This window comes from Coenobita brevimanus, chromosome 31 (assembly GCF_032717465.1).
Source record: "Coenobita brevimanus isolate Jiangsu-jjx chromosome 31, ASM3271746v2, whole genome shotgun sequence".
Classification (NCBI taxonomy): Eukaryota; Metazoa; Arthropoda; class Malacostraca; order Decapoda; family Coenobitidae; genus Coenobita; species Coenobita brevimanus.
Genome location: NC_136984.1, coordinates 29373617 through 29390233, shown reverse-complemented (window position 1 = coordinate 29390233; position 16617 = coordinate 29373617). Strand labels below are relative to the sequence as shown.

The following is a 16617-nucleotide window of genomic DNA, read 5'->3' as shown; positions in this document are numbered from 1 at the left end:
TACATCTCAATAATAAGTAAAGGACGTGAAATATTAGGCAAACTTTTGTATCTATGGGCAGAAAAACATACCAAGCCTCTCTCAGCTTAGGAATATTAGCCAGCAGAGGAAAGTGACAAGCAGAATGGAAAGCAGAATATTAGCCACAGAGGAAAGTGACAAGCAGATGGAAAGCAGAATATCAGCCAGCAGAGGAAACTGACAAGCAGAATGAAAAATGAAATATTAGCCAGCAGAGAAAAGTGACAAGCAGAATGGTGGAATATTAGCCAGCAGAGGAAAGTGACAAGCAGAAAGGAAACTGGAATATTAGCCAGCAGAGGAAAGTGACAAGTAGGTGAAACTATACCCAACATATTTTTATATCTACGAGAGACACACTAAGCCTCTGTCAGCTAAATAAATAAATAAAAAAAAAGGCAGAATGGGTGAAATATTTAGCAAACTTTTGTCCATAAATGTACCTTATCTTTACCATCCACCACGTCTTTGTATTGATTTTCTCCACACGGGAAGGTAATAAGATCATCCAGAAAGTAAAGGAATCCAAAAATAATTAGTTTTAAGGTATAAACAGACAGGTAATGAGGGAACAAAAAATACTGTACACAATATCAAATGTGTTGCTACAACCCGCCCAGGGACTGGATTTTCATTGGCTTAGGACTTTTCCTCACAAAATCTTCCTCGGCGACATGGTTTCCTCGACTCAAAGGAAACCATTATTTTGGCTTCTCACTCAGTATGAAGTTACATGGAGGCAGCACTGCATTCAATGATTGGATGGTGGATGTCACCTACCAATTGATATAAATTAATTAAATTCTATTATTCTCCGAGAAGCTTCGTTTCAGCACTGTTGTTTTATGAAGCTCTTTAAGGATGAGTAGAATATTCCAAAGTTGAAACTGAAATATTTATTGTTGTAAAAGCAGGTATGATCAGAAGAGCGAGGCCCACGGCTCGCGGTGGTGACTGCGGTGACGGCTGCGGGAGGCCATGTCCACACACACCAACACTCCGGCCGCTCGTTCATTTGCTGTCCCAGAGTTGAATAAAACTAGACGGTGTTTACTAGATATATACCTTCACAACAATAAAATATTATGTGAGAGAGAGTGTATATATATATATATATATATATATATATATTTATATTTATATATATATATATATATATATATATATATATATATATATATATATATATATATATCCGATGGTCAGGCCAAGATGGTCGCCAGCTTACTTCGCCATTTGGCCACCGAGGCAGGTAGAAAGGATAAACTGGAAAAAGAAATATTGAAGAACTTAACCTATTTCTTAAAATGGGGTGACAGCACTTTAATATCTTATTTTTGGTAGCTCAGATATTTTTTCCGTAGCTTATTACACTGTGTACCTTTGACAACACTAAACCTTTCAATTCCTACAACCAACCAACTCCAGAGGGAAGAAGGAGAAGATCCACAAGAGGCAGGATGATTACGCTCAGCAGACGATGTTGTTATCAGTAAGTATTGGTTTGTATTTGTAATTGTTGCTTTGTATTTATCATTTATTTATAGCTGTGATTGACGTCTGTTTTTATGAAATACTGCAGATAAATGGAAGTGGTATTAGTAGAAGGTAGATTTCAGTGTCATATTTGCCGGTGCCAATATGTGGTGTTTATGTTACGATTATGTATCTGTTTATCAATAGCCAGACGCCTTAATTCCGTAGAGGTGGCCACAAACAAATCCCCTCCATGTCACCCTATCCCCTGCCATTTCACTGCCCTCTTCCCAGCGAACCCCCCTTCTCACATGTACCTTGCGTCTCTACTCCATCCCTCCGTCTCATTCTCGGGCGCTCCTACCCTCTTCCCCCTTCACCTCACTCACATACACTCCTAGTTAGTATCTCATTCCATCCTTCCACCTCATCCATGGTCTCCCTATCCCCACTCCACCTCACACAAACACACACACCCAGTTAGCCTCTCGCTCCATCCCTCCATCTCATCCTCGGTCTGCCCCTTCCTTTTCAATTACGGTACAGACCCATTTCTCTGCTCACCATATGCAGTAAAATATTTGAGAATGTTGTCTCCTAGTTAGTCTCTCACCCTCTTGCAGCTTATTTCACATCCTTGTCATTGCACTTCTTCATGACTAGTACAGTAGCATATTCTGGCAGTACAGATATAAACCATACCCATTTTACACTAACGTGGCCCAGAATTTCACCCTTTTAGACACAAAACAATATCAATTAAACGTTTTAGTGTGATCTGTCGAGGGCCTTCAACACCATACCTCATGATACTGTACTAAAAATGTGACATATTTATGGTATACGCGGCCCTGCACATAAATGGTTTACAAGTTAGCTCAGTCATAGGAAGCAGTTTGTTTTCTGTACTACTGTCTATCTATCTATCTATTGCCAGACGCCATAATCCCATAAGGGGTGGCCATTGACTCTGAGTTATTTGTTTTACGGGGAGGGGCACTAACCCTCCACCAACCCACTTGTTGACACGTAGGGAGCACGTATGGTTTGGTTATATGGTTACCACCCAGCGTTGTAAATGGTTTCTTGGCTTATAGGAAACCATTTGACTTGTCACTTAATGTAAAGCCACCTGTAAAGGAAAGAAAAGCAATAAGAAGTGACAGGAAAGATGGGAGAAATAGGAAGAGAGGAGGGCAGGCACAGAAAAAGAATGATAAAGGCTAAGGAAGAAGTAGGCTCAAACCTCGATTTAAGGGACCTCTGTTTAAGAGATTTCGGATTTAAGGGACTCCATATTCTACCAGACAAATGGACAAGACCATTCAAAAAGTTTGCTGCTTGAAACATTAATATGTTTCTTTATACAGCACCCATAAAATAATATTCATAATCACATAAATAAGTAAGATAATTGAAGCAATCATTGCATTTCATAATAAGCTTGTCTTTATATGTGGTAAAACAATGGATATTTTCAAGTAAGGGACATTTTCAAGTAAGGAACAAGTTGATTCCCCATTTAGTCCCTTAAATCGAGGTTTGAGCGTACATGAAGTATGGTGTTCCACAGGGATCTGTACTTGCACCTATTTTATTTATATTATTCATTAATGATACTGTTTTCTCAAGTACTAAGTTGAAATTTCTTTTATACGCAGATGATACAAACATTTATTTGCATGGTAATACTCTAATGGAACTGGTACATGAAATGAGTGACTAGTGCTGGGCGGGTGCGCAAACACTTGCGCAAAACACAATTGCACACCCTTGCGCTCCGGCAAATATCGTTTGCGCACCGCACAAGACCATGCACAAGCGCAAACTTGGTTGCTGTTGCACAACTAAATTTTTTGTTATTGTATATCCATATTGAATTATTAAATAAATTGTCTTGCGAAAATGCAGATAAAAGTAAAACTGGCAACATCACAGCCTTCGTTTTCCTGTCCCGCTCCGCACCTCGTTCACTCTGAACTTTCACGAGTTAACAAGTAACGACGCCTTGCTCCAGTCCTATCGCCTTAGTCACTTACGTGTGCAGAGTGAATCATTTTATTACACTAAATGTGCACAGTCGAGGTCTGAGTTACAGGAATATGAAAATAATAATAAAATAATAAAAATAAAAAATAACAGAATATAATAATAATAAATCTAAAGGTGAATGTAGGGAAGAGTAAAGTTATGCTCTTGGAGAGAAGTGAAGCCAGTGATTATACAGTGAGGCTGGATGAGGAGGGAATGGCAAATGTGTGTTTAAGTGCTTGGGTAGTGTGATGAGTTGATGACTGATGAGAAAGAATGGAAGTTTAGAGGGTGAATTGCTTAAAAGGGTACAACAAGGATGAAAGGTTGCTGGTTCCCTGAAAGCAGTGATAAGAAACAGGGAAGTGAGCATGGAAGTGAAAAAGTTACTAGATGACAGTAATGTGAGATACTAACCCCAATGTATGGAAGTAAAGCTTGTTGGAGGGACAGAAGTCAAGAGTGAGAGCTGTGGAAACAAATGAGTTATTTGAGAGAAGCATGTGGAGTTACATGGAGAGACAGACAAATGAAATGAGGAAGTGAAGGATTGTTGCAGTGTGGATATAGATGTGAGGAAGCATTAGGAGAAACACATTGAGGTGGTTTGGCCATGTGGAGAGGATGGAGAGTGAGACTGACGAGGAGAGTGTATGAGAGTGAAGTGGAGGTGGGGAGAGGGAGGGGGAGGCCAAGGATGAAATGGACGGATGGAGTGGAGAAGTATATGAGAGAGGGGGGGTGTGAGCTGGGAGTAGGGCAGTGAAATGGCGGGGGACAGGGTGACATGGAGGCGATTTGTTGCTTGTTTGTGGCCAGTGGCCACCCCTTACAGGATTAAGGCGTCTGGCACTGGCAATAGATAGATAGAATAATCTATCTATCTATCTATAGCCCGACACCCTAATCCCGCAAAGGGTGGCCGCAGACAAAATGCCTCCAAGTCGCTCTGTCACCCACCATTTGACTACCCTCCCCCCAACTCACCCCCCCCTCCCTCATATATCTCTCTACTCCATCCCTCCACCTCATCCTTGGTCTATCCCTCCCTCTCCCTCCCTCCACCTCACCTACATACACCCTCTTAGTCAGGCTTTCATTCTCCATTCTCTTCGCATGTCCAAACCACCTCAGTGTATTTCTCCTAATCTTCTCGACCACATCCACATCCACCTCACAACGTTCCTTCACTTCTTCATTCATCAACCTGTCCCTCAACGTCACTCCACATGCTCCTCTCAGGTAACTCATTTCCACTTCTCTCACTCTTGACTTGTTCCCCTCTTGCAAGGTCCACGCCTCGTTTCCATACGTCAGGGTAGGGATCACAATACTATCATGCAGTGACTTCTTAACTTCCATACTCACCTCCCTCTTTCTCATCACTGCTTTCAGTATACCAACAACCTTCCTTCCCTGCTGTACCCTTTCACGCACTTCATCCCCAAAGTTCCATCCTTACTCATCACACTACCCAAGTACTTGAATGCACTCACATTCTCCATATCCTCATCATCCAACCTCACTGCACACTCTGTGACTTCATTCCTCTCAAACACCATAACTTTACTTTTGTTTACATTAACTTTCAGATTCCTCCTCCTACACACTAACGGAATAATAATTAGGCCTAATAAAAGTATGCTAATTTATTTAAATATCCCAATATATATTTTACAGTAATTCCCACAAATATATGCAAATGGTTTGTGCTTGCGCTTTGCAACATTGCGTAAGCTAAATATTTGTCAGATTGCGCATTTGCGCTTGCTCAAGGTAGTGAATTGTGGATTGCGCATTGCGCTTGCGCAAGGTCCTTCTTCATTTGCGCTGCCCACCACTGTTCACTTCTCTCCAAGAGCATAACTTTACTCTTCCCTACATTCACCTTTAGATTTATTATTATTATATTCTGTTATTTTTAATTTTTATTATTTTATTATTATTTTCATTTTCCTGTAACTCAGACCTCGACTGTGCACATTTAGTGTAATAAAATGATTCACTCTGCACACGTAAGTGACTAAGGCGATAGGACTGGAGCAAGGCGTCATTACTTAACTCATGGAAGTTCAGAGTGAACGAGCTGCAGAGCGAGACAGGAAACAAAGGCTGTGATGGATGTTGCCAGTTTTGCTTTTATCTGCATTTTCGCAAGACAATTTATTTAATAGTTCAATATAGATATACAATAACAAAAAATAAAAAATCATGAAAACGTATTATTTAAATCAACAAAGTTTGCACTTGCGCACCTGCCTTTTCATGTGTGGAAGTGTAGTATTGCGCATGGTCTCGTGCGGTGTGCAGTTTCAATTTTAAAGACTCCAACATGCTTGCATGTGTTGGCCTTGGTCACCTAATGGTGGCTCTCCATGCTGCACGAGACATTGCAGCCTCCCTGTTCAGTCCCTTAACCCTGAGGTCACACTTAATGACCTCATCCCATGTCTTTCTCAGTCTACCCATCATAACCCCACCCCCAATATTAACACTTCTCACCTTCCTCACCCAATTATCATCCCCCATCCTCTCCACATGTCCAAACCATCTCAATCTACCTCTCCCCATCACAACACCAATACACTCCAGTCCCATCCTACCTCTCAACTCTTCCATCGTAAACCCAGCCCTTCCAGGCCTTGGACGCAGGGATGCACTGCACATCCACCTAATCATTGTCATTTCTGTACGTCTGAGCCGGCGAATATCTTCCTCCTTCACTGCCCAGGTCTCACTACCATACAGCATTACACTCCTAACACATGCTGCATACAAAGACCCCTTAGCACGTAGGGAGAGTCCTCTCAATGTCAGGAGAGGCAAGAGCTCCCTGAACTTCTTCCAACCACTTCTCACCCTAGCCACAGAGCCAGCTCCAGCCCCACCTCCAGCACACAACATGTCTCCCAAATAATAAAGCTTTTCCACACACTCAAGAGATTCACCAGCAAGTTCAATCCTTTCACGTCAGACAATCTCCACCTGCTCACCCCGACAAGCCGTACACATAAAATCAGCATTATCTCGCAGTCTACCTCTGATACCACTACATCTCTTATGCACCCATTTATCACACACACCGCACAAGATGGAATTACTTCTGACGCCCTTGTGGCAAACTGCACATGGCCACTGTCCCTCGTCTTTGACAATACCGCCACCAACCCTAGATATCATCACTTTTGTTTTATCTGCATTTACCCTTAAACCCTTGTGCCCCATACCATCTCTTCACTTCCTAAACCTTTCCTCCGCCTCCCTTTCGTTCTCTTCAATGAACACCAAATCATCACCATACAACAACTCCCACGGGAGTCCGTTTCTAAAGTCACGTGAAAGGGCTTCAAGTACCATGATAAACAACATAGGACTCAAGACTGACCCCTGATGCACACCAACATTCACGGAAAACTCATCACTCAAATCTCCATTCACTCTTACCTGGGTGTGAGCACCCACATACATAGCCATAACCACCCTAACCAGCCACTCCTCCAAGCCAAGCTTTCTCATTGCCCACTTCACCGTCTCTCTAGGGACTCTGTCAAAGGCCTTTTCCAAATCAACAAAAACAAAATAAAGATCGCTTCTCCTACCAATATATTTTTCCTGAAGCTGTCGAACAATGAATATAGCATCAGTGGTCCCCCTACCTGGCATAAACCCAAACTGCATCTCATCACTATCCACTCTTTCTCTAATCAGTGCGCAAATGATATTCACTGGAGCGCAAGGATGCGCAATTGCGCTTTGCGCAAGTGTTTGCGCACCTGCCCAGCACTGGAAATGAAGCCAGTGATTGTACAGTGAGGTTGGATGAGGAGGGAATGGGAAATGTGTGTTTAAGTGCTTGGGTAGTGTGATGAGTTGATGACTGATGAGAAAGAATGGAAGTTTAGAGGGTGAAGTGCTTAAAAGGGTACAACAAGGATGAAAGGTTGCTGGTTCCCTGAAAGCAGTGATGAGGAACAGGGAAGTGAGCATGGAAGTGAAAAAGTTACTACATGACAGTAATGTGTGATACCAACCCCAATGTATGGAAGTGAAGCTTGTTGGAGGGACAGAAGTCAAGAGTGAGAGCTGTGGAAACAGATGAGTTATTTGAGAGAAGCATGTGGAGTTACATGGAGAGACAGACAAATGAAATGAGGAAGTGAAGGATTGTTGCAGTGTGGATATGGATGTGTGGAAGCGTTAGGAGAAACACATTGAGGTGGTTTGGCCATGTGGAGAGGATGGAGAGTGAGACTGACGAGGAGAGTGTATGTGAGTGAAGTGGAGGTAGGGAGAGGGAGGAGAGACCAAGGATGAAATGGAAGGATGGAGTGGAGAAGTATATGAGAGAGGGGGGTGTGAGCTGGGAGCAGGGCAGTGAAATGGCGGGGGACAGGGTGACATGGAGGCTATTTGTTGCTTGTTTGTGGCCAGTGGCTACCCCTTACGGGATTAAGGCATCTGGCACTGGCAATAGATAGATAGAATAATAATTAATAAAAGTATGCTAATTTATTTAAATATCCCAATATATATTTTACAGTAATTCCCACAAATATATGCAAATGGTTTGCGCTTGAGCACTGCGACATTGCACAAGGTAGTGAACTGTGGATTGCGCATTGCACTTGCGTAAGCTTCTTCTTCTTTTGCGCTGCCCATCACTGTGAATGATGAATTAACCAAGGTTTCAAACTGGATTAAATCCAATGGTCTTACACTTAATTTGAATAAAACCCATTGTCTTGTTACTCATTTTTCCAACTGGCAGTTGCCAAACTTTGGTATTAAAATTAATGACCATGTAATTGACAAAGTTAATGATGTAAAATATCTTGGTGTTACAATTGATGGTCGAATGACATGGAAGACTCCTATTAATGACATTAAAGTGAGATTATCAGAAATTGCAGGCATTCTTCCCAGAACCAGACATTCCTTGAATATACAGTATATTGATAATTTAAAGCAACTCTGCGGTACCTTTCTTTGGCTTACTCTCATGTAATTACTGCTGCGCTGTCTGGGGAGGAGCAAACAAGACTTACAGTGGAGTCTCTTTTATCCGAAATCCTTTTAACTGTAATATGCCATTAACCGTAAGTTTTACTAAAACGTTCTCATTTCGATTAATCGCAAAAATCTGAAATCTATCCAAAAATTCAAATACGGCAGGCTTGTTTCTCGCCACTAGCATTAGTTTACGGTTGCTCCGCTAGTCACTAGAGCGAGCATTGGTTGCGGCAGCCCCCATTCACCACCTTGAAAGATTTGGATGATGTGGGAGATGATGTGGATGATGTGAAAATGATTGAATAAGGAAACAGAAAATATGAAAAAATTACATTTAAGACTTTCTTTGTTTATTTGAGTGAAGATTTATTTAAGTTGACAGTTTCTATTACAGTTACAAAAGTGCAGTTACATACCGGTACGTAGTTACTACAGTGTATTAAGTGTTTTGGTGATGGCTGAGTAGCTTTTGGGGTGCTGGTGGCAGTGTTGGGCTAGATGTCGCCAGAAATGGGTGATGGGTGAGTACAATACTGTTCCCTTGTATCCTACATGTTATTACAGTATCTTTCATCCAAAAAAAATCAATTAAACGAAACTTTGAAAGTCCCATGATTTTCGGATAAAAGAGACTCCACTTGACCTCGATTCCTTATTCTTAGCACAAAAGAAAATACCGGTACTTTGTATAATGACTTATACCAGTCCAATAATGCTCACACAGGTCCAGTATTTAAGGAACTTGGTCTATTAAAATTAGATGATATCTTGTTTGTTCAGGCAGTCAACGCGTACTATGTGCCTGAATTATGATTTTCATGTAATAGTCCACAACTTTAATACCAGAGGAGCGCAGGAGTTATTGCCACTTCCATACCGCAGAACCTCACATGCACAACGTTGTCTTATACTCCGTTTTTTTAAATCGAGGCGAAGATGCACTTGACAGATTGATTATGATTGGCTCAGTGCAACATGTCCGAATAACATTGTTGCATTTGGGTTAGATAATAATTTTGGATTCACATTACCGGTAATTATTTGAAATACAACAATGTTATTTGGACATGTTGCATTCAGTAATCATCACCAACCTGTCAAGTGCATCTTGGCCTCGATAAAAAAAAACGAGTCTAGTTATAGGGGAGCCAAATGATGGAACACCTTGGATGAATCCCTCAGACATGCCACATCTATGTGTATATTCCAAAGGTGGATTAAGCAGCACCTTCACGATCAGTACTAGTTAATGTCACCATGTTAATGTCAACTTTATTTTCTGTCTCAGTGGTTACCATAACAGTTACAATATTGCTTTCATACCTTTCCTTACAGGCTTCAGGAATTTATTTTAATCAGTCAATATGATTTTTGCCAGCTTCAAAATTGGTAGGTTGTCTATCTATTGCCAGATGCCTTAATCCCATATGGGGTGGCTACAAACAAATCACCTCCATGTCACCCTGTCCCCAGCCATTTCACTGCCCTGCTCCCAGCTCACACCCCCCTCTCTCATATACCTTTCCACTCCATCCCTCCATCTCATCCTTGGCCTTCCCCTCCCTCTCTTCTCCTCCACCTCACTTACATTCTCTTCATCAGTCTTTCATTCTCCATCCTCTCCACATGGCCAAACCACCTCAGTGTGTTTCTCCTAACGCTTCCTGTCACATCCACATCAACACCACAACGCTCCTTCACTTCCTTATTTGTCAGTCTGTCTCTCCATGTAACTCCACATGCACCTCACTCACATACACTCTTGTAGTTAGTTTCTCACTCTCCATCCTCTCCACATGGCCAAACCACCTCAGTGTACTTCTCCTAACGCTTTCTATCACATCCACATCCACACCACAACGCTCCTTCACATCCTCATTTGTCAGCCTGTCTCTCCATGTAACTCCCCAGGCTCCTCTCCAATAACTCATTTCCACTGCTGTCACTGTTGACTTGTGTCCCTCCAACAAGGTCTAAGCTTCACTTCCATACGTTAGTAGGTTGTATACTGTGATATTATATTTACTTATGCCTGTATCTGCCAATTATTCAGATAAATATTTATTATTGTATTTTATGTAACAGTGCTTATTTGGCAATGAAATCAATCAATCAGTTAAATTAAAATCAGTCTTCCCACTCCACCTTACCCACACACTCCTAGTTAGTCTCTTACTCCATCCTTCCATCTCATCTTTGGTCTCCCCCTCCACCTTACTCACGTACACTCCTAGTTAGTCTCTCTCCATCCTTCCATCTCGTCCTCAGACTCCCCCTCCCTCTCCCCACTCCACCTCACTCACACACTCCTAGTTAGCCTCTCAGTCTCCATCCTTCCATCCCATCCCTGGTCTCCCCCTCCACCTCACTCACATACACTCCCAGTTAGTATTTCACTTCATCCCTCCACCTCATCCTCGGTCTCCCTCTCCACCTCACATACTTTCCCAGTCAGCCTCTTATTCTCCATCCCTCCTCCTCATCCTTGGTCTCCCCCTCCACCTCACTCATACACTCGTAGTTAGTATTTCACTCCATACCTTCATCTCATCCTCAGTCTCCCCCTACAACTCACTCACACTCTCCTAGTTAGTCTCTCACCCTACCACCTTTCCTATAGGGGTTGGCAGTCAGTATGGCGGCACAGCTATCGGCAGCAGCACACCCCCAGCGGCACATCCAGGCGCCCCATAAACAAACTTCTCATCGCCAACCGCGGAGAGATAGCGTGCAGAGTGATGCGCACGGCACGAAGGATGGGAGTGCGGACGGTGGCGGTGTTTTCCGACGCTGATAGACACGCATTGCACGTGGATATGGTAAGGAACGTCTGTCTGTCTATCTATCTATCTATCTATCTGCATGAAGGATGGGAGTGCGGACGGTGGCAGTGTTTTCCAACGTTGATAGACATGCAGTGCATGTGACTATGGTAAGGAACATCTATCTATCTATCTATCTACCTGCACGAAGGATGGGAGTGCGGATGGTGGCGGTGTTTTCCGACGCAGATAGACACGCGATGCACGTGTTGATGGTAAGGAATGTCTGTCTGTCTATCTGTTTATCTATCTCTCTATCTGTTTTTCTCTCTGTCGATCTATCTGTCTTTCTGTCTATCTATCTATCTGTTGCCAGATGCCTTAATCCTGTAAGGAGTGGCCACAAACAAATCACCTCCAAGTCACCCTATTCACTGCCATTTCACTGCCCTGCTCCCAGCTCACACTCCCCTTTCTGATATACCTCTCCACTCCATTCCTCCATCTCATCCTTGGCCTCCCCTTCCCTCCCCCCCCTCCACCTCACTCATACACTCTCCTAGTTAGTCTCTTACTCTGGCTTTATGTAGGATATGTGCCATACGAGGTGTTCAGTGGGCAGCACTTGCAGGCGTGAGCATTATGTAAAGGGGTACACACACTTTATCATTGCAGTGCAGGTATACCTGGATACCCGTAGATGCCATACCCCGGCTTAACGATGGGGGTAGAAATACCACCATACCCTGCTTAACGATGGCCAAACCCCGGTTTAACGCTGGGTTTTTATTTTTCTTATCGATTTTTATGATATTTTAGACTAGAATTGTGTGTTCAGGTTGATTTGTATACGTTTTTAGACTTAGATTAATGTGTTTTAGCCATAGGTGGGGTGAACATTGTCATATTGAGGTACAGTTTGCTAAGCTTGATTTTTTCCACTTATATTTGACAGTTATCAGATTTTATTTGTTGGTTTTTGTGAGTTATTTACAGTTGTTAGGCTTAGGTTAGCTTCCTTGACAGCTGTTAGGCCATTTAGATTGGCTTTAAACTTGTTTTTGGACTCACTTGGGTGGGTTTAGGACTTGATTGTGGGGGGAAACCCAAGGCTGAAAAACGCATCCCATTACTTTACATGTTAAATCTACCCCAATGTACGATACCTCACCTAATGATGGGGTTTTACCTAACCAGTTACATCGTTAAACCGGTGTATACCTATATTCATTGTTTTATCAGAATATGTAAAAATAAACTTAATAAATCTTGAACATTTAATGATGAATGGATGATTAGGGAAGAAGTGTTGTACAGCAGAATTATCACAACTCCTTTGTTTACAGTTGTGCTTATGACTGTGGCCCACCAATTTATTCTCCACCTGACTGTCATACCCCATCCCTCACTTGCCACTCAGCTCGTTTGCAGGCTATCTGTCTATCTATCTATTGCCAGACGCCTTAATCCCATATGGGGTGGCCACAAACAATTGCCTCCATGTCACCCTGTCCCCTGCTATTTCACTTACCTGCTCCCAGCTCATGCTGCCCTCTCTCATATACCTCTCCACTCTATCCCTCCATCTCATCCTTGGCCTCCCCCTCCCTCTCCCCTCCCTCCATCTCACTCACATACACTCTCCTAGTTAATCTCTCACTCTCCATCCTCTCCACATGGCCAAACCATCTCAGTGTGTTTCTCCTAATGCTTTCTATCACATCCACATCCACACCACAACACTCTTTCACTTCCTCATTTGTCAGTCTGTCTCTCCATGTAGGCCTAACTCCACACATACCTCACTCATATACACTTCTAGTTAGTCTCTCACTCTCCATCCTCTCCACATGGCCAAACCACCTCAATGTGTTTCTCCTAATGCTTCCTATCACACCCACATCCACACCACAATGCTCCTTCACTTCCTCAATTGTCAGTCTGTCTCTCCATGTAACTCCACGTGTACCTCACTCACATACACTCTCCTAGTTAGTCTCTCACCCTCTTGCAGCATATTTCATATCCTTGTCATAGCACTTCTTCATGACTAATACAAAAGCACATTCTAGCACTAATAATGTAAACTATATCCATTTCACACTAACTTGGCCCAGACTTTAACCTTTTTGACAACTTATTTCACCTCCTTGTCATAGCACTTCTTCATGAATAGTCTATCTCTATCTATTGCCAGACGCCACAATCCCGCACTAGAAATGTCAGCTACACTCATTTCACACTAACTTGGCCCAGAATTTCAACCTTATGCAGCATCCTTCACATCTGTGTCATAGCACTTCTTCATGACTAATACAATATTATTATCTATCCATCTATTGCCAGGCGCCTTAATCCCATAAGGGGCGGCCACAAACAAATCACCTCCATGTCGCCATGTTCCCTGCCATTTCACTGTCTTGCCCCCAGCTCACACTCCCCTCTCTCGTATACCTCTCCACTCCATCCCTCCATCTCATCCTTGGCCTTCCCCTCCCTCTGTAGTCTGTCATTACAACTCAGCAATCATGATGGGCAGAGGGTCATTTCAGGCCAGGTTGGAGTACAAAGGGTGGGAAACACTTGTACTGCCACCCACTGCACCCCATTGTACACACACTGTTTGTTATAGCACTTCTTCATGACTAGTACAGTATTACAACTCAGCAATCATGATGGCCAGAGGGTCATTTCAGACCAAGTTGGAGTACAAAGGGTAGGAAATGCATGTGTTAATAATAGTACAGTAATAATAATAATAATGGTTTTATTTCTCAGTGAAGACATAGGTAATAATATATATATTACTTGGTTATTATCATACATATAAATACTCGTATGAAACAGATTATTGTCGTGGTGCCTTGTGTAAGTAAAGTGATATATATATATATATATATATTGTAATTGTAGTATCGGTAATAATTTGTATGTTATGTTACAGGTGTAAATAAATAATATACCCTATCTAACATGGCAGTCATATGCCTTTATGCAAGTACCTTATACATGGTACCACCTGCTGAGGTAATTCTCAGTGGTTACGTTCCTGTGCAGCACGCTCTTCCATTCCTGATACAGTACATTGTGCTGTTCATATAGGTGCTACTGTGTCTAACTGCAGTAATAATGCTGTTGGTAGACTGATCTATTCTACACTTCAGGCTATATACAGAATTCTGTCTTATCACATCCAGGCATTTGACATTATGGGTGACAAAGGCCATGGACGAGCTCGTCCATCTTGGTGGCCTAAGCATCCTTTTATGTCATCATGATGAGTTTGGGAGAGTGTGTAAGAAACGGAATCTAAAGGTGAGTGTAGGGAAGAGTAAAGTGATGGTCTTTGAGACAGGTGAAGTCAGTGAATGTACAGCGAGGTTGGATGGTGAGGAATTGGAAAATGTGATTACGTTTAAGTACTTGGGTAGTGTGATGAGGAAGGATGGAGGTTTGGAGGGTGAAGTGCTTGAAAGGGTACAGCAGGGAAGAAAGGTTGCTGGTTCTTTGAAAGCAGTGATAAGAAACGGAAGTGAGCATGGAAGTGAAAAAGTTACTACATGACAGTATTGTGATACCAACTCTAACGTATGGAAGTGAAGCTTGGACGTTGTTGAAAGGACACAAGTCAAGAGTGAGAGCAGTGGAAATGAGTTATTTAAGAGGAGCCTGTGGAGTCACATGGAGAGACAGGCTGACGAATGAGGATATAAAGGAGTGTTGTGGTGTGGATGTGGATGTGATAGGAAGCGTTATGAGGAACACACTGAGGTGGTTTGGCCATGTGGAGAGGATGGAGGGTGAAAGACTGATGAAGAGAGTGTATGTGAGTGAGGTGGAGGGTGGAAGAGGGAGGGGGAGGCCGAGGATGAGATGGAGGGATGGGGTGGAGAGGTATATGAGAGAGGGGGGTGTGAGTTGGGAGCAGGGCAGTGAAATGGCGGGGGACAGGGCGACTTGGAGGCAATTTGTTTGTGGCCACACCAAACGGGATTGAGGCATCTGGCAATAGATAGATAGATAGCTAGATTATGACACACCCTGATTTTATTGATGGTAGATGCTCTATATCTGTACCACAGTGAGTTACAGTATATTGAGTAACAATAACTCCTGAAAAGTTCCAGCTTAACCTTTTGGCTACAGAAAGAGAATTTCCTTAATATTGTGTTGCCAACTGCCGTAAGCTTCCTGTTTTGCTTCATTATGTCACAATCATCTTTCCTATCTTCTGTTATGATGTGACTTAGGTAGGTCAAACTATTTACAAAGTTTAATGCACATCCATTAAGCCATGTAGATCTTACATAGGTTACCTTGGAATTTTTGGGAGGTACTACCATACATTCAGTTTTTGTTGTATTGTAAATAATATTGTGACTGCATACGCCTGGCATGCATCTATAAGTATTTGCAGCGCATCGGCTGTAGGGGCCATAAGCACCATGTCATCTGCATAACTTAAGGAGTAAATGCATTTATCATATATGTGACAGCCTATCCTCAAATTACTCAGAGTAATACTAAGCCAATCAGTATATATATTGTACAGGTGGGGAGACTATATCTGTCTGATGATATACTGTCGTACAAGACGTTACAGCCTGTCATGACACTTAATAAGCAATGTGATAGGATAATGTGATCTAACCATGTAGAAGAGAGACATCCCTGATTAACCTGTGTGAAGCTTCCTGGTGGTAGTTTGGCAACATCTGCTATCACTAGAGAACGTTCCTGGCACGTATGGCTAATTTCATTATAGAAATCTGAATTGGGAGCAGCATTAAAGTCACCAGTAATACCTATAGTATTATTGGTGACTATGACGATGTCAGCATAAGTTGGTGACGGTTGCGGCAGCTCAGTGGTGCTGTGAGATGGTACTTCCATCACCCTAGTAGCCAGCGTTGGCTGTCATCCCTCTGTCTCCTTTGGTCAGCAGTTATAACATCACCTGCGTCAGCTCTGATATCATTATCATTACACAGGTCTACATAATCAAACTTTTTTCTCTCATCAGGTATAAAATATAACATTTCTAGACCTATTTTTGACGATGATCACAAATATGCCGTCCATTTTAGTTCAGCACGTCACAGTTTTATGGAAACTACCTTTTATCATTTTGGTTGAATTTTACCACTGGATACATATGCTTACTTATAAAAACGAAGTTTTTCTTAGTATACTTGAGGTTTCGAAGTTTTTTTAAATATGTTGACTCCTCGTATAAATTCAGTGTCTCTAAATAGTCCATGTATACTTGTATTTTCATCCAAATTGAAATGACAAAACAGGAAACTCCTGCAAGACA

General features: G+C 42.3%; 1 protein-coding gene across 1 annotated transcript in view; it reads left to right on the top strand.

The window, feature by feature from the left end:
• Positions 1-1465: 1465 nt before the first annotated feature.
• Positions 1466-16617, top strand: part of Mccc1 (Methylcrotonoyl-CoA carboxylase 1) — a 90422-nt gene continuing 75270 nt past the window's right edge. Inside the window, exons 1-2 of the mRNA XM_080269104.1 lie at positions 1466-1513; positions 11159-11357. Coding sequence (XP_080125230.1) covers positions 1482-1513; positions 11159-11357 — 231 coding nt within the window. The 5' untranslated portion in view covers positions 1466-1481. The remainder of the gene's footprint in view (positions 1514-11158; positions 11358-16617) is intronic.